The sequence below is a fragment of the Xiphophorus couchianus genome, chromosome 11 (assembly GCF_001444195.1).
Source record: "Xiphophorus couchianus chromosome 11, X_couchianus-1.0, whole genome shotgun sequence".
Taxonomy (NCBI): Eukaryota; Metazoa; Chordata; class Actinopteri; order Cyprinodontiformes; family Poeciliidae; genus Xiphophorus; species Xiphophorus couchianus.
This window is the reverse complement of record NC_040238.1, coordinates 11475175-11498506: the sequence shown is the minus strand read 5'-3', so window position 1 is coordinate 11498506 and position 23332 is coordinate 11475175. Positions and strand designations below refer to the sequence as shown.

General features: G+C 36.2%; 1 protein-coding gene across 5 annotated transcripts in view; it reads left to right on the top strand.

The window, feature by feature from the left end:
• The first annotated feature begins 768 nt into the window (after positions 1 to 768).
• Positions 769 to 23332, top strand: part of arhgef12b (Rho guanine nucleotide exchange factor (GEF) 12b) — a 45043-nt gene continuing 22479 nt past the window's right edge. The window contains exons 1-8 of one of the 5 annotated variants that reach the window (XM_028031612.1): positions 769 to 1500; positions 16710 to 16781; positions 17952 to 18050; positions 18137 to 18186; positions 19379 to 19436; positions 20235 to 20446; positions 21289 to 21393; positions 22057 to 22182. In XM_028031612.1, the coding sequence (XP_027887413.1) occupies positions 16745 to 16781; positions 17952 to 18050; positions 18137 to 18186; positions 19379 to 19436; positions 20235 to 20446; positions 21289 to 21393; positions 22057 to 22182 (687 nt within the window). In that variant the 5' untranslated portion in view covers positions 769 to 1500; positions 16710 to 16744. Of the gene's footprint in view, positions 1501 to 16423; positions 16616 to 16709; positions 16782 to 17951; positions 18051 to 18136; positions 18187 to 19378; positions 19437 to 20234; positions 20447 to 21288; positions 21394 to 22056; positions 22183 to 23332 lie in introns of those variants that run through there. The other 4 variants (XM_028031610.1, XM_028031614.1, XM_028031613.1 and 1 more) reach the window with 4 other exon arrangements.

Sequence of the window (23332 nt, the reverse complement as noted above, 5' to 3'; positions counted from 1 at the left end):
AAACATTGAGCTAAGGAAAACAGCAAACTAGAATTTACAATTAAATTTATAGAATAAAATATCTACTAAATTTCTGCAAACGTATTTATTTTGACCCAGTAATTTGTAATAAAAAATTATAACATGTATATATTTAAAAGTAGGCACAAAAAACGAGATGGAGGAAAAGTTAAGCAATATTTAATCAGAATTTCTTCTTATTATTAAAATTGTATGAAATGTTAATATAAAATGAAAACACCAAGAAACTTCTAGAAACATTTATTTTATTATTATAATAAATAATGTTACCTGATTTATCACAAAGACCTAATAAATTATTATATTAAGCAAACAATTACATAATATTGTTTGCATAATATCTATAATATTTGTAATATGTACAATTTTATTATAAAATATTAAAACTTAAACAGTTACGAAAATTGTTAATGTTTAGAAAATATTTAGAAAAATGTATGGAAAATATATCAACTAGACTCAATAAAGTTAACATTAAATATATTTTTATGTTACTGTGTTTAAACGTTAATAGTTTTACATTAATGCTTATTCATTATATATCATTTATAACAATAAAAAATTTAAAAATCAACTGTCATATTTACTTTAAAAATTATTTAAAGATGAAATATCTGCTGTTTATTATTATTATTACTACATAATTATTAGTTCCATTTCTATCTTTAATTTTTTTTTTTTTTATGCGTAAAGACAATAATCACCAGTAACCGAAAGTAAGCTCAACAGAGAAGGATAATTATGAGTTTAACAAAATACGAGCAGTCCTTGAATGCGTCGGGAGGAAGGTGGGTTTCTTCACTCTTCAGTGTTTTGGGGAGGGGGCACAAAGCGCTTCCTTTTTCCATTTGCATCATGCTTTATCGGAGCCACAACCAGAGCAGCTTGAACATTGAGAATAACACTAAAGTGACCATCCATCCGCTGAAGGAGCCGTCCGGAAACCAGACGCCTGCAGACCAGCGGAAATAAAAGCAGAAAGTTCATTTGGGCTTTTAGAAGCCAAAGTTTTGACGTAATTTTCTCCGGGACACCAGGAAAATACAGGAGGGTCAACATGGAAGTATTTCCTGCGGAAAAATGAAGGATTTTCTCCTCTACAGCTCGAAGGTTATCCGAGGACGGGAAAATAATATAGTATTATCGGAGCTCTTAAAGTTTTCCAGATGTCTTTTCTGATGCAAGCAGCGGCAGCTTTCTGAAACCCCCCCAGAGATCCCTGCGCTTCTTCTGGGTCTTCAGCAGCAGCATCACCGCTACTTTCACTTCCATGGATTTCAGAGGAAAAAAACAACCTTCCCGGCTGAAAGGAGCTGGATTGTTCAGACCTTCATGGTGAAGCCGCCTGCTGACGGAGACGCGCTCGGAGCAGACGGAGACAAAATAAAGCAGCTGTTACGAAAATGTTATTTGGGTGAAGTTTGCGAAAGCTGACAAGGGAAGCCCAATGAGCGGCACACAGCCAGCACTCACTGACAGGTAGGATAAAATGCTTCCATCTACATTTGACATACAAAACTTCATATTTTTAAAAAGTGTTTACTTGTTTTTAAACACACTAAAACTGTTTGATCCATTCGATGAAGAAAAAAAAGTTACTTTTGTGGCATTTCTTGTAATTATGCACAGACCCAACCTAAAGCAATACAAACTAAGCTACTCGCAGAAGCCAGTCTCTCCAGTTTTTCGTGGAATTTCATGCAAAATCAAGAGATCTGTGCAACGTTTCAGCAACAAATAGTTAAAAACCATTTGGGTTTGAAGCTGCAGTACATAACTCATGAATGTATATATATTTTTACATATTTGTGGAAACTGTCACTATGCAGTGACCGTATGGTATGAGTCATATGATCTGGAAAAACCAAGCTCCTTTGCCTTTTCCCTGTGCTAACTAGAAACAACCAATCAGAGCCAGGAGGAGGGTCTTAGTGCTGTCAATCAGCCTCCATGTGGTGTTGCTCATCCCTCTTCACCCCTCTCTCTCTGCTATGCTGTAACTAACATAGCATGTTGTGAATTCTACGGTTGATTGTTAACTTTTTTTATTTACACCATAATTATATACTTTGTGGCTTAATAAATATAATTAAAATGGAATTTAGAAAAATTTAAATGTGAAAAGTGAAATCTGGAAAATAAAATGAATTCCATTTTGTTTTCCATAGGGCCATAGAATCTGCTTGTTTTATCTTTTTTTTTTCAGATTTTGGAAGGGGTTTAACAAGGAATAATATTGGAAATCATTCTAAAGTAGCACCACAAAATCATTGATTTTGATTGCAAAACCCCCCCCAAATAATTGCAATATCCTGTTTAACACAGATTAAATACAGACTAAAATTTCAATATTTATTTACAGATGACAAGAATACAATTGCAATTTATTTAACATAAAAAAAAATCTAAATTGTTTAACATTTAAATCTGAGGTTTTTAAGAAACGGGTAAGTTTGCTGTGGAAAAATACACATAATAATCTTCACTGTGTAATTGTTGTCTTGCCAGAGTTGCAATCTGCAATATTGTCTTTACATTTGAGCTTTGGTTTGTTCAACTTGTAGTAACCCTGATTGGTGATAATCTCAACCAGTTAAACTCTACAAACCTCTGCCAGATTCACCAAATCTGCGTTGAAACAAAATATTCATGTACAATCTTGGGCCAGCCCTGGTACTACTTCCTAAATAAATCCATGACAGATTCCCAAAGTATTAAATCTGTAAATTAAAAGTGTCAAAATCTGTGAAAATCTACAATAGAACAGTTTCTCCTTTTATATTTGGGAAAAATCTATTTGTCCTGATAAGGCTGCATGTGTCAAAGTTTCCTTTTTTATTGCTCAGAAACATCTCCCTGCCATAATAAAACACATTCAGTACGGAACTCCTACAGTGCCAATTATGGTTTTCTTTTTAACCAGTTTCCATAAATACAAGTATAATCTGGTTCATATACTTGAGCACCATCAGATTCAAGATGACTCAATTTGCCCCTCAAATGCATCTCAGTGCATTTTAGTAAATTAACCGGTATTTATTCTAACTGCTAAGAATGCAGAACATTCCTCCAAGATTGTTTGTTAAAGATTTTATGGCAATTTTGAGATTAAGCAGAGCAGTGCGTGAGCACGGCAGCCCATAAACCCGACCCAGTTACACCAATTAAGTCAGGAGGAATGGGCCAGAATTCCAGCAACACTAAACGTTTGATCCGAGTCATTCAGTTTAAAACACAATTCTATCAAATATTTAGGAAATATTTCACAAACTTAAAAAGAAGTAAGTACAAATCTCTAAAAAAAATATTCCCCTCCATTATTCTGGATAGAAATAATTTTGGTAATCCTAACTGACCCAGAACTGGAAGATTATTGTCTGATTTAGTGAGACAGTGAATAAAATAATTACAAAATAGTAATTATAAAATATGCTAATTTTAAGAGTATATTAATGTTTAATGACCAGAAGAACCCCATCGGAATGGGCAGTGCTTTTGGTTTTACATCAGCGCACAAATTAAAATGCTCTAAGTTTAGCAACTTAGCAAATTGAACATACAGATATTCACTTGTGCACAAATATTTACATGAATTCAACCTTTGTCTCCTGAGAGAGAAAAAAACGTCTTGTATGTACACGAAGATGATTCAAATGACTATCTTCAGAACTTTGCAAAGCTAACCTACTAAAAGAAACACGTGTTTCTTTTTCCACATTTCTAAAATGTTTTTTTTTTTTTCATATTAGTCCAAAATGAATTTTCAAAGTTTGTGAAAATACTCCTTAGGTTTTTCACAATATGAAAAATTAGAGCCCAGTTGGCTGTGGATTTCCATCGAATGTTTCCTAACAGAAGCAGCATGACTCACAGACAGAGCTGAACACTTCGAAATTAAATGAATAAAGTGGATCATCTGTCAAGTCTGCTGCCATCAAACTCAAGTGTTGTCTGCTGGAAAGTTAAAAAAGTTACCATAGCAACATTGACTTATGAACCCGTGAGTCAGATTCTGTCCTAGAGGAACATCAAGTCCTCAAAAATTGGAGTCTCAACTTTTATTGTGGTGGCCCTAGAAAGTCAAAGAAAGTCTCTTTGATTTCTTATATTCATCCAGGAGGTAGAAGCTCGGCGATCGTCCGCTCAGCTGCTCTTCACAACAATGGGTCTCTTCTGATTTTCATCACAAATTTCCACATAAATATTGTGGATGGTTTGGACCCGATCTGACTCTGGAGCAGAACCGGTGCAGAATTGTTCTCTTCCTGGGCTTTAGCTGGAAAGATTTATTTGGCTGTCAAGGTTTGGCACCAGGTCCTTTTCTTTAATCCAAGGAAAATCCAACAAACTTTTATTAAAGATAAAAAAAATTAATTATATCTGCTTCACAAGTTAGTTTATTTTATTATATTTGTGCATTTCTATATGGCTAAGAAATGGCATGATTCAATCATAAATTACCTCTATTAGAATATGGCAAATGTGTCCCTTCTAATGTAGAATTAAATGATTGCTTTTTAAAAGCCAGTGGAACGTTTAAGGATCGCAGCTCTAAGAAAAACAGTTAGAGGTTTCATTTTCAGCTTCTCCACCCTCTTTTATTGTATTTCTGCCTGGTAGACATTATGTACTCCTAAAAAAAAGAGTGAAAATGGTGGAAGAATGAAATCGCTATTTAACTTTAATTTCTAACTGTGGGTGTGCAAACAGTACTGATCCAGACAATTTTATGAGGAGTTGAAGCAGGAAGGTGAGGCTGATTGTCGTGGTCTTTTCGTTCTTTCCAGGTTGTTGGCCTTAAACTGAATGGAGAAAACAATCCAACATAACAAAAAACGATTAGGCACCCAGTTATAAACTGATTTTCCCTGGCAGGTATGTGCTGCTCATAAAAGTATTCACGTTTTTACGCTTGGTCATATTACAAATCAGTGATTCTTGAGAAGTGGGACAAAATGGGTTTAAATCCCCCCCCCCCCAATTTTTTTTAAAATTATTCCTCATGTATTCAAATATCACAAATAATGTAAGGTGCAGGCTCCCAGTTGCAACGTTTTTTTTTGTGAAAATTACATTTTTAATGGACCTGACCCAGAACTTTGTCATCACCATCTGGCAAAAATAAATATAAAATTATTTTTTAATGACTGTATTGGTGATAGTTTTACTCAGTTTTACAGCCAAATGCTTCTCAAGAAAGAAAAGAAGTATTATTTTAAACAAAAAACAACAAAGTCCATCTGACGGAGTTAACACAGAACTGACGTTGGTGACAAACTAGTGAGTAAAAAGAAATACTTGATACATGTGAAGTAATGCCATTTATGTAAAATACATTAAAATGAATTAACTGCATATTTAAGTGAGATTTGTCAACACTATCACTGAAAGAGTCACTGTCAGTTAAAAACTGACGGAGTTGACAAAATGCCAAACTACCTCAATTTATATGATGTTACTCTGAAGGAGGCCATATTGTAGCTCATCAGGTCCATGAAATCTTTACAATATACTAAAATTAAGCATTTATTTCACAAGATTACATCAAAGTTTTGTAAATTGTCAGTTGTGTTGTTGACGCATCATGGTTGTGATGAGCAACTTAGGAATAAAACAGAAGAAAAACTAAAGACTAACATAAGCTAACCAGAGCTGCCTAGCCCTCTTAGCAAAGGAAGAGGAAGGAAGAGGTCATGGGGTCCTCAGAAGTTCTGATGCCCCTCAATAATGCCTAATTTTTTTTACATTCTTTTTATCTGAAGGTGTTGACAAAAACTTGGGACAAATTTCAGTTGAGTTGGAAAATGTATAAAAATGATTTTTAATTACATTTATTGATGCTATTATAATTATTTATTTGAATACTTATACTTAATTGTCATATTATCTTAGTATTCTTTTAATTGTTTTAAACTATTATAATGTATTCAGTTCTGCTCCAGGACAAGGAATTTTAAAGATACCATCCACCTACTACAATGTTTAAAATAAAAAATATTCAGCAAACATCAGGAAAACATACATTGTTGTGCTCACATGGTCCAGGTTAGTTTAGTCAGATGTTTAAAAAAATTATATATTGTGTGTATTTTATTCAAATTTTGTGCTTTATCCATAGGACCTGTTTTGTCCCTCTTCTCAAGAATCACTGAAATACAAACTTTCACTTATCTTATTGAGATTTTATGTTATACATGTACAGCTAAAGAACAAATTATGTTGTGAAAATATTCAATATTTTGTTACACATTTCTGAATGTGAAACTTGTTTATTACACAAGTTCTTTACACATAGAGTGAAATATTTCAAGCCTTTACTTCATGTAATATTAATGACCATGGCTTACAAATAATGAAAATCCTCAGACAGTTCAAATATCGTGAAAAAGTTGGAGCATTTTCACAGAAAGTTGAGTGGAAGGACAAAGTGTGTTAGGATTGTCAAGCAAAGTCCATTAAAAATTTTTTTTGGGGAGTTTCACAAGGAGTGGAGATTACTGCAACGAGCTGACCATTAGCTGCTAATGTGTCTGTTTCTGGCTTTAATAAAGGGCCATTTCGCGGTTTTGGTGTGTGACAGCATTTGAACATCCAGTTCAGAAACTGAAGAACGTTGTTTCCTTAAAGTACAATTTAATTAAAGCCTGTATTCTGTTTGAGAAAACACAAAAGTGAGAATGTTGACCAGTTTTTTGGCATTACAAACAATTTAGAATTGGACAAGCATCAGAACATAAATATGTGGACTAATCAAAACAGTACTGATTGATTAGTCCGTGCTAGTCAGCACCATCTACTACATAGTTTGTGATCTGTATAAGTGTTTTCTTTTTATGCAAACAATAACAAAATCCAAAAACAAAAAAAATTATAATTCTTAGTTTTGAAAAAAATGTTAAATTCTCATTTTTGTGAACTCAGTGGCGTGTCTCATCTCATACCTCGACTTAAAGCATCTGAATCAGTTTAGGAGTGCAACTTTTCTGATGGTTCATTGTTTTTTTTTTCACACGGAAAAAATGCCATGCCTACCAGAACCTGTCACTACGAACCACATGAGAAGCTTCGGTCTGTTTACTGGTCAGATGTGTCCTGTCTAAACTCAGGAAGCAGATGCTGTGTTCTGACCCAGTTTGGTTTTTTATTTCATGTTTATCAGCGAAGCAAACCGAATGATTTTGAGAAGACGTCTTGAAAGCTGCATCAGGCTTTAGTCTTTAAGGAAAAGATGCAGCGCCGTTGTTTTAGTACTTTGTTTACTCTACTGCATCCGACAATCAAATAGTTATCTGGACATCAGAAGGCATCTTGTAGCAAATACCTGGTAGCTGTTTTAGATTGAGGTCATATCACGTTCACACCATAAACAAACTGCTCTGGAGTTCATTAGGAACCATACAAAGACCACCTCTTTTAAATGGTCTTGCTATGGTTCTTTTGGACTGCACCCTAGTGTGGTAGCTGTGATCCCACACCAAGTGGAGAAATGTTCCGAAGCTCAATTTTAAACAGACTAAAAGCCTCAGGTGTGGAAACGCCCTGAGTTGCATTCACACCAGTCCTGTTTGGTCAACTTTAATTGTACTTTAGTTCATTTGCCTAGAAAGTCCAGTTCGTTGGGGGAGGTGTGAATGCATAATCGAACCAAAAAAGCAAATTCTGGTCTGCCTACAAACCTAGGTCTCAGTTTGGTTGAAGTGAACTGTGGTGCAGTTTGAATGCACATGTGGACGCCAAGCGAACCAGAGACCTCTCCAAAAGCAGGAATCAAAGTAGTGCGCAGGGCATTATGGGTAAATACAACCAAAACAAACATGTGTCTAGCACTAGCGAGAGAAATGGTTTGTTGTTTTTTTATACCAAAAACAAAAAAGAGAAATCCTACAACTAATAAAATTTGACACCACTTCGTTTTTGTTTATATTTTGTGAAGAAGGAAGATTCTTTCAGTGTCTTCTTCAGAGGCTTTTGTGTAGTTCCCTTCAGTGGTTCTTGTTGCAGCACAGGAGAGTGAGGGGAAAACAGGTTTTTCAAAGGGTTTAGTTCGTTTGACACTGTGCAGTGTGAACGTGAACCGCATCAGCTGGAAATGTAGCAAATGCTTTAACTTCCCCAATCGAACCAAGTCGACTGGAGTTTTAATAACACCAGCAGAGAAACATCACACACACTGACCTGGACTCGTTGGTGTTTGATGAGGTCCTGTTTTAGGTTTGCTTGAGGTTGGGATGTTGTTGAACATGTTGGCCTAACAGAAGTCACAGGGGTTCAATGTTGGAATCATTGACTGTGTCAGGGCAGCTGGACACATTGCGAAGGTTACCAACAAACAAAGGGAACAATAAAGAATCGTGTGGCAGCCATTCCAGAACTCTGTGACGTCTGCATCTCCCATCTGGAAACAGATATCAAACTCTTTACAACATAGTGGAAAATGATTGTCGATACCCTCATGTATCCACCATTTCCAACATCAAACCACTCTGATATGGAACTATTTTTGTCCTGTCTTTGTTGCATAAGGAAACATTTTGTGATTTTAGATAAATAACAGAACTCTGGATCTGTTGACTTGTTTGGACTTTTGTCTCCAAAGGATCATCTTTTCTTGTCTGCATTTAGGAAGTCATTTTTGTGTCTCTGAATCTATGAAAATACCAGCATGAATTTTTCATTTGTTTAAAGCATTGCACAAGCTCGTGTTGGAGAGATTTGCTGCTGTTAGTTACATTTACAGCTGAACTCCAGCAGTGATTAGGTCACAGTTTGGAACTTGTTCAAGAGCCTCTACATGAGGAGAATTGAGTTTGAGTTGGCCTTTTGAGATATTTGTTGCGCCACTCGTACGCATAGTATTTGGAAGAATTGTGCATTTTTTTGTAATGTATTTTCATGGAAACTCAACAAGATGGGTTGATTGTTTTCACATGAAACAAGCTGCCGTGTCTCTGCATGTCTTTTGTTTTTGTTTTTCTGTAAAATGACTTTCTATCTTCTGCATTTTTCTTTCCATATGCTTCAGTAGTCAAGATAGTCTTGACATGACTTGTTCTCTAGACATATTTTACTCTTAAAATGCTCTTCCAGAATTTATTTCTTCCTCAGCGTTTGATTTGCATCTCTGGCTGCATGTTTAGCATGATTTTCCTGCTGAATTGTGAACTTTCACCTCTGTCAGGCCTTCACATTTTGCCCGTTTTAGTATTTCTATTTAGGTCACACTGCTTCTAAGAACAGCTCAAACACTTAAAAAACACCCAATTGGGTTCTGGCTATAAGTTGCTGTTTGAAATTCAAAAACCTCAGGAATGCAACATCACAAATCAGCAGCTGCCTAGGAACCCCAGTGAAGCTCAGCCCGTTACCTAGCAACCCAAGCAGCGCTCCAGCGTGTTTGGTCAGCTGGTTTTACCTCTGTATGTTCTATACAATGACTGTGATCAATGACAAGCAAGTTGGCATCATTCCAGGAAATCTATGTAGATTTTTCCTGTGTCTCTGCCCTTTTTACAGTTACACAACAAAAACGATATATTTATTACTGACAGAAATTCAAACAATCTCTATAAAATCTTCCATTAGCCCTTCTAGCAGTGCGTGAATGAGGTTGATTGACAGCGCTAAGACCCTCCTACAGGTTCTGATTGGTTGTTTTTGGTCAGAACGGGGCATTTCTTTAGACAGCAGTATAGCAGCTCAGGGATAAGGTGGAGGAGATTGATCTTTTCACAGATTATGTGCAAGCTGTCACAACATGGTGACAGCTTTAATAAACATGGAAAACACGTATTTTTTTATTAAAGTTCTATACTGCAGCTTGAACAAATGCAACAACATGGCATTTTCTGAGAAGTCTGGATTGTTTTATGTATATTTTGCATGTTGACTATGTTGACTATGACTGTTGCTGGTGGGGAGAGACCTTTCAATAAGCTAAAACTAATAAAAACAATTAAGCAACCTATTAGCATGCAGTATGTGGACTGTTGCGTGTAAAATTCACTAGCAGTGGATGTTGTGCTAGTATCAGTATTGGACCAACGAAAGAAAGGAAGTTGCAAGCTTTTAAAATTGTGGCGCTTTTGATTGGTCAGATAGACTCAAGAAATTGTAACAGCAGCTGTGAAGTGGGGGCCCAAGTTAATTCTTTGTCATGGGGCCCAAGATTCCTGGCGGCGCCCCTGGTATACATGTACATTTTTGATGTATGTGTATGTATGTGGACATCTGATGATGAATATGTCTGAAGTTACTGAGGTTACACTTAATCTGATTACAGATGATTTCTATGTGTGATTTAAATGACAAATCTGAAGCAATTACCAAATATAAATTCCCTTAGTTGTGCACTTCACAAATGTGACATTTATGGAAAAGTGGCAGACAGAAATCCGTTGTTTAAAGAAGTTTTGTTTTTAGTTTGACTCATTCAGTGTAGAAAATCCAGGAAACATGTGAAAGAAGACATTCTGGTCAAATGTAAATTTATTGTTGTTTTCTTTGGTCTGCCTCTGGGAGTTGAGGCCACCTTTTGGATGCTGAGTGCTTCATTGTAACATCATTGTAACATCTTCGCAATTCCAAATTACAAAGTAGCATGCACACACTCAAACAGTCACACAAATAGTCTAAAATTTGAGATTCATGCATTATTAATGTAACTACTTTGATGCCTCATGCAAACCTGATTTATTAAAGTCAATCAAGCAATTATAATATCGTTTCCAGATATCCTTTAGGTAAAGCAGCCAGGGAACATGTAGGCGTCACATTCTCTATATGCTATGCCAATCAGAGCCAAGTGAAAAGAATGATGCTCCTGGATTGGCTGCTTTGCTAAGGTCAGCCATTATTGCGCTTAAGTATTACAGCTTCCAAAGTTGCATTTCCTTTCAGATATTTTAGATTTGCTGTTCAAAAAAAGGTGAATTTTCTGTAAATAGAACGGGGGTCCACTGTTCTCCTTTAGTCAGTGAAGGTTTGAGTGCTTTAATGTCTGCGTCAACACCTTGTGTCTGAGCTGAACCTGCTGGGACACCACTGCTCTTCCTGGGTTACTTTGGGAAGCTATAATGAAATTACTGCGTGAAGTGAAATAAATAAAACGCATCAATCCTCCCTGCTATGTTCCTGCAGCAAGACGTCAGGGAGGACGGAGAGGGATGGAGTCAGATTGAATCTATAATCCTGTTTTTCATTCAAAGGCAGCCAGACATGCTCAGAGGACCTTTGTTTTTTAAAGCATCCCCCTCCTCATGACAGGAAGTGGTGACATCACAGCTGAAAAATGTCCATAAGGGTCATCAGATCTGCTCCCTTCCTGAATAACTCAGAGTGAACACAGTGCAACTTCTGTCTTCTTTTTGTTTTTACCTTTGAAATGATCAAACACCAGCTCTGCATGCATTCAGCATGATTGTCTAGGATTTCCAGCTTCTCTATGAGGTTATAGCTGAGTTCACAAGCTTATATAGAATTTAGATGCTCTTAGTGGTAGCCGCGCCATGTCAGTTAACATGTCAACATTTATTTTGGGAAACTCTAATAATCAGCCTCATTGTTCATTTATAAGCAGCTGTTAATCATCTGGACCTTCGCGGTGTTTAGGGAAAGCCCTGAGTTTGACTCAAGAATGGAAATAAAGGGAAACAATTTTATCCACTCAGAATATTTATCAGCAGAAAATGGAACAAGTGCAGCGCACTTTACCTAAAAATAGTTTTTTTTACCTAAAAAAACGCACCAATGTGTTGGTTTCAGCCAATGTTCCCAAAATGGTGACACGTTTATTTGTAAGACTGCTTCAGCTGATTCTGTTGTAACAACTTTGTACCAACAGAGATACTGCTTCCTTTTATTCTTCAAAATAAGACTCTCGAATAAGATGTCTTGCTTACAGCACTCTCCTACACATCCAGCACTCGTGTAATGACAGCAGTGTCTGCCACATGACTGTTGCCTCGCTGCACAAATTCCATAGGAAATGAATGGAGAGGAACATTTCTCAGTGAATAAAAAAAACGGGAAAACTGAGAGTCTTTACACACGTTTGGTTCGAGTTAATAGAACATTTTCTGAAAATATGCATACAGTGTGAGTTTTTGACATAGGCGTAATGGGCAGTTGCCCAGCATGGCATCACAAACAGGTGGAGCACCCAAAAGCTAGAAAACAAAACATAGCTTATCTGTCAGTTGTCCCCTGAACAAATCTGCTACTACTTGTATGCATTTGTAGAGGTGTAATTTTCTTAGTTGCTGTTGAGTACTGGGGGGGCAACATTTCTGCTGTAATAAAACCCAGATAATGCCCCATTTTAAGTGGTTGGAGGGCGACAAAAGGAGGCACCATTCCTGCAAGAACCACAACTGCGTATATATTTATATTTCAAGCTTTGCAGAGTTTGATTAAACCGATTACATTTTTTAATCGATTGACTGCAAAGTTTTAAAGTCTAAATATGTTAAAAACAAAATAAGAAAATAAATTTAAAAAACACATGGTCCTTCGCATCCAAATCACACTTTCATATGATTAATTCACTTGTGGGAAATATGGGAAGGTTAGATGGCAACGTATTGTGATGCATAAGAACGACTAAAACTGCACAGGAAGTCCAACCAAAGGAAATGAACACACTTGACTACAGTGGCATGATTCCATTAACTTACATGTTTTTAAATAACTTTTAGTGAGATGGACTGTTGCTTTTTATGACACAATGCAGCTGAGTATTTGTTCTATGACATTTAAAAACCTGCACAACTGCTTTTGCTTTTCGTATTATGTCGCTAGTGTAACTGAAACCGGAGTGGACAATCCATAATTAGACAACAATCAAACCAGGCAGCTGCAGTTTGCAACAAAAACACAATAAAACAACAGTTCCTATTTAATTTAGAAGCCTTTGTTGTTAAATGTCATGACTGAAACTGCAATCTGTGAAGACTGAAGGTCGCTGGAAGGAGAAAAATAAACGAGAGAAAACTGACAAAAGGAAAAACCGACCAGTGTTGGACATGAAGAAATTTGTGAAGAATAAACAAAAGTAATCCAAGTAATACACAGTTTGTCATATTACAACTTGACTCAATTAAAATGTTTAATCAAGTTAATTGCAGAGTCTGCAAACAATGAATAACATTTCTATTCAAAACCATGTATATCTTTTTATTGAACCTTAATTTACTAGGATAAAAAGCCCATCGAGATTAAAAACCTTTTTTAAAGTGGTTTCAAACATACATTATTGAGGCTTCATTTGTGTATTAAGAATGTTTTTCTTTTTTATTGGTCAAATGTAATATTTTAATTTGAAATTTTATGGTTTTTGTGTTTTTTTTAAGTACATGGACTGTAGGAAAACATCGCTGTAGCATGACGTTACCATCACCGTGTTTCGGATGACATCAAAAATCACACCAAGGCAGATTACTGCTACATGCTAGTTAGCCGGCTGCTGCAGGCAACTAGTTACAACAGACTTTATTTAGGGTGTGTGAAAAATAAACATCCTTTTCTTTCAACTTGTGAACTATTTGCTACTTTGTGTTGATCTGTTACATTTACTCCCAAATGCTGCAGCTTGTGGTTGTAAAGTAACAAAATGATAAAAGGTACAGGGGATATGAATACTTCTGCCCTGTACTTCTGCCTGAAGAAAAAAAAAGTTGATTCTTTTTAACTTTAAAGCGGTCTATTATGATTTTATCAAACCAGTTTAAAGCTTCCTGGTTGTAACTTTCCAACGTTAAATGGCAACCAATACATTTCATAAAATCACGGTGATATGTAATTAACTCAACTGGAACAAATCTGGACATTTTGATGATTATTATGTTTGAGAAAAACGTCCTAAAGATTCAAGGATAAATCTTTCATTCAGTCTGGAACCTGGATAATCACAAACTTTAAGTTATATTCCTGATGCCAGTCTGCAGCTGTATCTGCTGCTCTTGATTCTCTTTGCTTGTTTTCTGCCTCAGATGCCAAAAATACCAAACCATTCCTCTGGGATGATAACAGGGAAGGACGGCTGGAGAGCTGGTAGTCCAACAAGCTAAATCTAAGAACATTCATTAAGTAAACGGGGCAGAGTTGACATGCATGTTCATTTTTACAGTACACTTAAGTTAAATTTAAATTAAAAAAAAAAATTTGTGATTCTCTGCAAGTTTGTGTTTTTGTTTGTTTTTGCATTTTTTAGGGAGTAATTGAACATTTCTGATATTATTAGTTCTTCTACATACAAGGGTAAGAAATTAGGGACTGTGTTTAATTAATATCCTTTGACTTTATTCCCAACAGATGAACGACCACATTACATGTCTGGTATTTATGCCTAATGTCTGTACGCTGTGAGTGCTTGAAATCAAAGTCGAAATTCTTGTTTAGGAACATAGTTTCCCTTTATAGGCTGATTTCAGAATCAGCCTATAAAGCTGATTATACATAGTTACATAGTTTCCGACCAAATGACAAAACAACAACAAAAAAAAGTGACTGGTTGTTTTGGATGGTTAGTGCAATTATTCCACCAAAAAAATCTGAAAAACTGCTAAAACTGGCGTTTGTTATTAGATCGTTAACATAGTGCACTGATCTGATGTTAGTATCTGTATTGGTCCTGATATTGAAAACCTTCTAGATTGGGTATCTAGAAATGATCTTCTGTGTTTGACCTCCTGTGTTTGATCCAGGAGGGCAGATCTATACTGTCTGTATGCTCTGAGTTCATCATTTAGAATTCCTAATTACACTTTCTGAACCACTTGAAAAAAGGTTTGTAAAATAAACTGCAAAGATAAAGAAAAAGTTTACTTTTGCAAAATAAACTGCAACAAGCTAGTCAACCAAGCTCAAGTCAACCTCTTGACTTCGTCAATTATTTATTTTGCAGTGGCTGCACTAATTATGTTGTTCTTACTTGTTTGATCGAGCTTGTAAAGCTATTGATCTATTTAAGTGTGGTGTACTGGTGCAGAGCTATAAATTTGTATTTTTATATACGGTTTATGTCCGTGTATAAAATCAGAAAATGTTTTAAGTCAACTCAGTACTGTTTATCTGTATTGGATCGGTACCAGTCGATACTAAACCTCAGATATCAGAAGTGATAAAAAGTGGAATCCACCCTAAAGTTGTTACGTTTTTACCAAAGTTATTAAAAGCCTCTTACGGCTCCGGACCTGCAGGTTGCAGACCCTGCAACAGATGAATGGATGAATCTGGAAGCTTCCTTCATGTCATGGACGCTGCTCCACTAGCCGCCACCCACTGAGCAGGATGTCGTCTGTCCTTTTATCTGCCTCTCTTATCAGCTTCTGATCTTCTCCAGCCATAGCAAGGAGCCTCTCTTGAGATTTAAGGTCACCACCTTTTTATTCCCCGATCCAACATGAGCTTGGTTCTGCCTGTGATTGCGAGGTTAAAATCCAGACTAAACATTTGCTTAATGTTTAGTCTAAACACAAAGGAAAATTGTTCTAATTCCCTGAATCTGTTGTTTCAACATTTCGTTCATTCCCTCCACTTTCCTGGATTCGGACAGGATCCTTCACTCTGCAAGCTTTGTTAAAATTTCCACAGCATAGCCCTTGGCCTTCCCTCACAAACACCTCCTTCCCCTCCGTTTTATTTTGCAGCCTTCTCCCATGTTCAGGAAGCTGAAGCCGTGCCAAAAACCCTGGACGCTGTTTCCGGGAATCTGTCCCACAAAGTCTCCGTATAGTAAGCAGGCTCTGACGTGGGAGCCATTGTTTAAAGTCCAGGGCCCCCATTGTCCAGGGAGGAGCTGCTGGACAAACAAAATCCCCCCTCCTCCTTTTGGAACGAGACACAGCAGCAGCAAAGGGGAACGAGGAGAGAAGGAGCATCTGCTAATAATAAATGAACCTCCACCTTTAAATTCTCACAAAGGTTAAGTCAGTTAAACAACAAATTAGACGAGCATGGAGATGGTTTAGTGTAATTAAGGTTTTATCAAGTAATTCAGACAGGAAATCATAGTTTTGTTGGGCTGAAATGATAAATTCAATTGTGACAAACCAATTGTTAAAATAATTGTCAACTAATGTAATAATCTATTATTCGTTAAATGGTGTATACAGACTCTGAAGAAGACCATTTGTTGAAAGAACAACACACAGAGTACTAATTCAGCTAAAACTGTTTTAAAAAATATATTCATGTCACAAAAAAATCTTTGTAAATCTGTTCTGCTAAGAAATATTCAAAACTTTGAAAACATTTAAATATTGTGTTGTTTTCTGCAGTGCCTGTACAGACTATACAGCTAGTGTTTTATGGGAGCTGCATTTCAAGATAAAGCATTCATTTAAATTGTTATTGTACTACTGTATAATGCATCCCTAATTACATCATTTAAAAGACAGAAAGGTTGAGCTCACGTTCAATGTAGGATGGATAAAGTGCAATAAGGTTCTAATTTCTTGTCTTTTGTTGATTAGAGACTTGGAAACAGATTTTTAACAGCATAATCAAAGTGCAGTGTAAAAGTGAACCACAACAGCTGAAAATGTAATGAATGTTGTGATTCTGGTCCCCAATCAAATTGAGTCCACTGGACTATCAGGTGTGAAAACAGTCTTAATTTGGGAAAAAATGAAAACATCGTTTCTGTCAGTGATATTTTTTTTTCTCTCTCATTTGTCGTCTTTGCTTCACAGGACCCAGAGCGTTCTCACAGACAAAAACACAAAGCATGGGAAATCCTCTTAAACACGAGTTTGACCCAACAGGTGAGGCAAAGAGATCTCTCTGCACTCTACTTTAACGGCTCACTTTATTAAGAAAGAATTGGCTCGCTGCACTTTTCCCACCGTCTCTTTAGTTTGAATAATGAAATGAATAATCTGTGAGGTTGTTGTGCAGATGTGCAGAGACGCTGTAAGTGTTGGCTCCGTTGTTAGGGTGGTTGCCAGGGTTACGGGGTTGACATTAATCCTTCCTGCCCTTTTGTTCACCCTGAAGTCTTGAGGCTTCTCATGGAGTCCAGAAGACAACCAATTATCCACTCAGCTCTCCCACAGGAGTCTGTATAACTGAAATCCTTCAGTTGCTCTAGTTTGTCCAAATAATATTTTATTAACCATTATATTGTGGATTTAAGGAAGTTTAGACTCTTGCTTTTTATCAGCAGACTTGTATACTTGTAAATGTTTAGAGCAAGGGTGTCCAAACTTTCTGTCACGTGGGCCAAAATCGTCTGATCAAAAGTTCCTACAGACCAAAAAAATATAATTTTTGAAAACTAAATGGGAATGAGATCATAGATCCCTAAATCTTTGCAGGGTTCTGGATCAACTGGAGCTGATTGATTGATTTTCTAGGCAGACCTGTGAAGACACTGTTGCAGTAATCAATTCGACTAAAGAGAAATGCTTGGATAAGTTTCTCTAGTCCCAACAAGAAGTCGGCCTTTTACGCAGGTAATAAAGGCCGACTTCGCAATCTGTTTTTTGTGTCTTTGAAGGTTCAGGTTTGAATGTAAAATAACAAGTTTATTTTCATTTTAGAGAAATAAGAAGAGGATATTTAGCTTGTCCATATAGGCAGCTGGAAATTTAAGTCTAGCTTGAAGGTGTTGATTTTTGAGCTAAACTTCTTTCTTCAGTCCATGTCGATGTAAAACTTACCTGGTAATGATGTTTTAACATCTTCCAGTTTACGATCGGATCGGTCCTCAGTGGTTCTTGTTGCTGCTGTTTCTGAAGCTGTGTTTGTTTCAGGCTGTTGATTTGTCATTTCCTGCAGAGTTTTTTTTTCCCAATCGGTAACACCAACAAAAAAAACAAAAAAACAGGAATCTCAGCTACATCCAGAATGGATTTTTTAAATTTAGGATTTAATTTCAGAGACTTTTGTAGCATTTGTTCCAATTTTTTATTCATTTGTTGTAAAAATGGCAGGTCTGGTCCAGCGCTGTGTGATTATCCAAAGAGATAAAAATGGCTTTGGTCTGACAGTAAGTGGAGACAACCCTGTGTTTGTGCAGCTGGTGAAGGAAGGTAAGGCTGGAAGAAATGTGGACAAACATTATTGCAGCACATCGATAAAAGCAGCGTCTCTCACTTTGCTTGTTTTTCTGATGCAGATGGAGCTGCAATGAGAGCCGGTGTCCAAACAGGAGATCGGATCATTAAGGTGGGCGTCATGCATCACTTTAAACCTTTTTTCTTCTCCTTGTTCTAAAAAGGGCTTTTCCTCCCCAGCCATCATGGATGGATGATTTTAGAAAACCCAAGTAAATTATTTACATTGTATTTGTATCAAAATCGACTTCAGTCAAATTAGGCATTTCAGATAGGCAACTTATTTGAAATGCCTAAAGTGATTTGCACAGAATACTTGCATTAGCTTATCACTTTTTCCACTTTCAACTATTTAATGTATGTACTATAAGGTAATACAGTTATTACTGTTGTTTTGTTTAATTTCTATTTAATTTCCTCCATTTGATTGCAGCTTATCTAAAATACTGACATACAGTTAGAAACCAGATAAATTAGCATCAGCTTGTATTAGTCTAGCAGTAGTGTTAGCTTAACATTAGCACCTTTTCGCTTTTATTTCTTTTTATTTTATATTTATGCTGTTTGTGTCCGAACACTTTATAGAGCCATGAACGTTTGCATGCAGTTTTTACATTACTTCCTCCTTAGAGCAACTTATATTAGTAAATGAAAGATTAGCATTAATTTAGTATTAATGTTGTTAGCCTAACAAAGGACTGTTTTCACTTTTCCGCCATTTTGTGCTTTTATCTTTTAATGAATTCACAAAATGAAGTAAACTCTGTTAGTTTCCAAACATGATACAATCTTTACTCTTAGTTTCATGGATTTTATTTCTTTCTTTTTTCTTGATATTTCAGCCCAGTAACGACTTGTTTAAAATGGTGAAAGTAAGTTAGAAATTAGCATTAGTTCTTTCTTTAAATCTCTTGCATGTCGAATGTTTTATGAACCTACCTGAGCTCTGTTCTTCGAAACACTTTTTTATGTTAAAATCTAAATGTTGCCTCATTTGATTCAATTGTTTTTGCTAATCCAAGTCGGGGACATTTAACTTATAAAGGAAACTTTGAGGCAGGTTATTTTATTCAAAACGTTGCTTAAATAATTGATTTCCACCTCAAATGATGTCGCTTTGGACAAGAATGGAGGAACAAAAAGGCCTTATTGTCCAGGCTTTTTTATTCCATTGTTATGCTTAATGCCAAAATCTATAGCGTGTCTTCATTTGATTTATGTGTAATGGCATCAACAATGTATCTGCATGCATATCAGAGTCAGCACTTTTAGAAATTAATTCTTAGTTTTTCCTTTTTCAACAGGTTAACGGGACTTTAGTTACTCGTTCAAACCACAAAGAGGTTGTAAAATTAATCAAATGTAAGTATTCGTCTCCTGTTAGTGAATTTTTTTGCATTTAAATTATAAACTTGCTAGAAATGTGGTCAAAGCAACAGTTACGATGTGATGACTGGCTTGTGTTACGTTATGTAAACTTGATTCTATTATTTATTATTATCCCATTATTTCCCTTCTATGATGACCCTTTGAGAAAACTACAGAAGAGGATTAGGGCCACTAAAAAAATAAAGAATTCTGACTTTTAACAGGTTTATGCACTATTTGAGTCTTAATACTCAAATCTACCTAATCTATTTGAGACAGGCTTTCACCGACAAAATAATTGACATATTCCTAAGAGTATTTTGTTATTTATTTAGATTTTGACGTATATTGACACAGAATTGGACGTCTGAGATTAAAGTCAGAATTCCGGAACAAAAAAAGTCAGAATTCTGAGAAAAAGGTCAGAATTTTGAGGTTAAAGTCTGAATTCAGAAGAAAAAGTCTAACTCAAAGTTAGAATTTTTTAAATTTATTTAGTTTTTTGGTGGCCCTAATCCTCTTCCATAGAAAAACTAATCTTAGAAATAAGTCAATCAAACAAACAGGTCCAGTTATTTTTTTAGTAGGATGCTAAATATTCAGTTACCCCTGAGAAGTTCAAATATATTTAAGCATGTAGAAAACCTTCAGCACCTTACAGCTATATTAACCACTTTATGTGATACGATATACAGTAGACACTGTTCATTTTAAATGTGCAGTAAGTTACATATATGTACTTCTTTTAGCCATGTAACTGTTTGATCAGATGTTTTCCTCACTGTCTCTCAGCGGGTTCCTATGTAGCGCTGACGGTGCTGGGGAGGCCTCCAGGCCTTTCCCAAATGCCCCTGGAGGAGGCGCAGGAGCAGGAAGAACATGAAGAAGTCAGCATGCCTCTTCCTCTATCAGCCCCCAACTCACCCGCACTGTCCGGCGTGGAGCGGAGCAGCTTTTTGAGTGGGAGCCCCCAGAACCACAATAAATGCACTCTGTCTGATGGGGTAAGACCACAGCCCAGAGTACCCAGAGACAGTACTCAAGTTCATATGGACTTAGTTTTATCACAATATTTGGCAGTACTATTGTGATAATGATAAGATAAGAACTATTTATTAGATGTGTTTTAGGTAACTGTATGACTGTAGCTGCATTTCCGTTCACCATATAATTGTGCAAATTGGAATTATGAAAATGAATTTGCTTGATGGAAACATGGCAATTTTGAAAAAAACTCAAATTTTTCGATAAAAAGTTTTTGCACTAGGACGAGGTGATTTTTTGGCTGCATCAAAATTAATGTATATCATAAAACCTCAAGGAAAACACTTTTTTTCCCGCATCACACAAGTCGTGATCAACAACCAGATGTTACTAGTGGCAGAAAAGACAAAGAAGACGACAGAAATTCACTGGAGGTTGATGCCGTGGCATGTTGTTTAAATGACTTATTGCTTGAACAAACCTAGTCATGTGTAATTTTATTTTTGTTGAAACACATATTTTCCAAACGGTTACTCAAGTAAATGTAACTGAATAAATGTAACAGAGTTACTATCCAACTCTGCTCCAGACCTACTGCACTGCTGTTACTCAATCAAGTTACTGTCACCCAACTAAACTAAACTTACAACTGAATAATATAATTGACCTATTATGAACTAAATGAAACAGAAAAAGAAAAACTTATAAAGTTGTAAAAGAGGGACTGAAAAAAACCAACTGTCTGTATCTAAATAAAATAAAATAAATTCCGGAGAGAGAGTGAATTTCAGGCAACAAATGACAACACATATTTCACATTAGTGGAAGTTGTTGCTTCACGTGAGACTTTCTAATGTTTCAGGACGGAGCTTCGGGGCCCAGGATCCGTGATGAAGATGAGCAAGATGATGGGAGTCTCCTGAAGGAGCAGACCGGTGAAGAAGCGCCACCGACCAGCAGCAATGCTGTAAGTATTGTAACTGGAAATAAATCAGAAATATATTCTAGTGTGGAAATATACGCCTGTCGCTATAAGCAATTAATCAATTAATGGCATGATAAATTAAAATGAGCTTAATCATTTTCATTCTGAGTAGTAATTTTTGAAGGAGAATTTTGTTTACAGAGATATGATCCGTTGTTTTTATGGTTTTGTTTGTGTGTGGTTTTTATATTTCCGTTTTATTTATTGCCTCTTATTTAAAATGTCTTTCATCAAGTGATTTCTTGATTAAATAAAATTTGAAAAATGCTTTTTGTATATGTTAACGTTCTCTTTCTTGCTCTGCACTGAAGTGTTAAAGGACAAAGTTCAGAGGCACATGGGTGATTCAAGCTCTGCTACTGATTTAAAGCGTGACTTTTTTAAATGGTGCCTCAGCTGGCCAAGAACTAATGTTAGTCACAAGCTGTAGTTAAAACCCTTCTGAAGCTAAACACGGCTAACACAGACTCCTTTATCACAAAACCTCTTTTATCACTGCATCTAAAAATAGCGAAGAAATGGTCCTACTTAGCAATCTCTGGGGGATTTCCCAGTATTCAGCACCAGACTAAACAATCACTTGGGTTCAGCTCTTGTGTTTTTTACGTGTGGTGATACATGTGTGTGTATGTGTGTGTGCATCAGACGCACAGCACTCCCGTTCCAGAGGCATCTGGAAAAAGGGAATCGCCACTTCAGAGTCCGGACGTTTGCCGCCGAGATGACCTGAATTCCTGCTCGTCCCCCGACACTGAAGACGCTCCTGACACTGTAAGGGTTACTCACACACACCTACATACACACACCTCCCATCTCCTGCTCCATCGTAACCCAATTCTGATTTTAAAAATAAACCTTTGAAAATACATGTTCAGTATTACTGAGAATCTTCTTAAGGCTGAGTTGCAAGTTGAAATTCAACAACAGTTTGAGTATTTTTATTTATTTTAAAATTTTACAAAATTCACATTTTGCACATTTTTTTATTTGGGTGTCTACTGCTTCTAAAAACATCCTAAGTGCTTAAAAATCCAACCAGCTGTGTTCTGTAATGTTTATTGGTGTCTGGAAAATGAGCCGTTTGAAAAACCTTCCACATTTAACATAAAAAATTAGCAGTATATAAAATACTTTTTTCTGCTGTGGTACTCAAAAAAAAGTAATATTATTTAAACACTTAGCTTAATGTTACAACAATTAGAACTTTAGATAGTTTGGTTGTCTACTAATTCTTCAATTGAAACTAGGAATGTAAATTCCTGACATCTACAGAAAGATGTGCAACATGCTATGTAGGCGTTTGAGAAAGGCAGAAGAAAGTCAGACAGAATTAGATGGCTACCATTAGTACGGACTGCATATAAACATCAGGAAACTGAAAGTTCCCATAAAATCTCCAGGGAAGTACTATTTGCTTCTGCATATTTACACACTTCCTGTAATAGCAGGACCTAGGGAGCCTACTCCCCTTCCGAAAAGCCCACAGTGTGCCCTATTTAGTCAGCTCCAGTGAAGTGATCAAACGCTGCCTCGCTCCAAAAGAAACAGCAACTCTGCTCTGCAAGGCTGCAGCTCAAACATTGGCAGCAACAATTAGAAGCAGAGATTAGTGGGATAAGAATGATGCCGACCGATGCTTAATTATTTTCCTGGGTTTGCCCTGCAACAGTACATAATCACACAAAAACAGTAGTTTGGGTGACCAGTACCTTACTTACTTGTCTTTTAGAAAAAAAATGTCATAACAATAAAATATAAGAAAAATCTGAATCAAAAAATTGTGTTGCTGAAAGTCACTCATTGCCTTAAACTGTAAACCACTGAAGATTCTGAATTTGACATGAAAGTTTTATGGAGACATTAAAACTTGTTTTATCTACTTCAAAGTGAAATAACACAAATTAGCTGAGTTTTGGTTAGC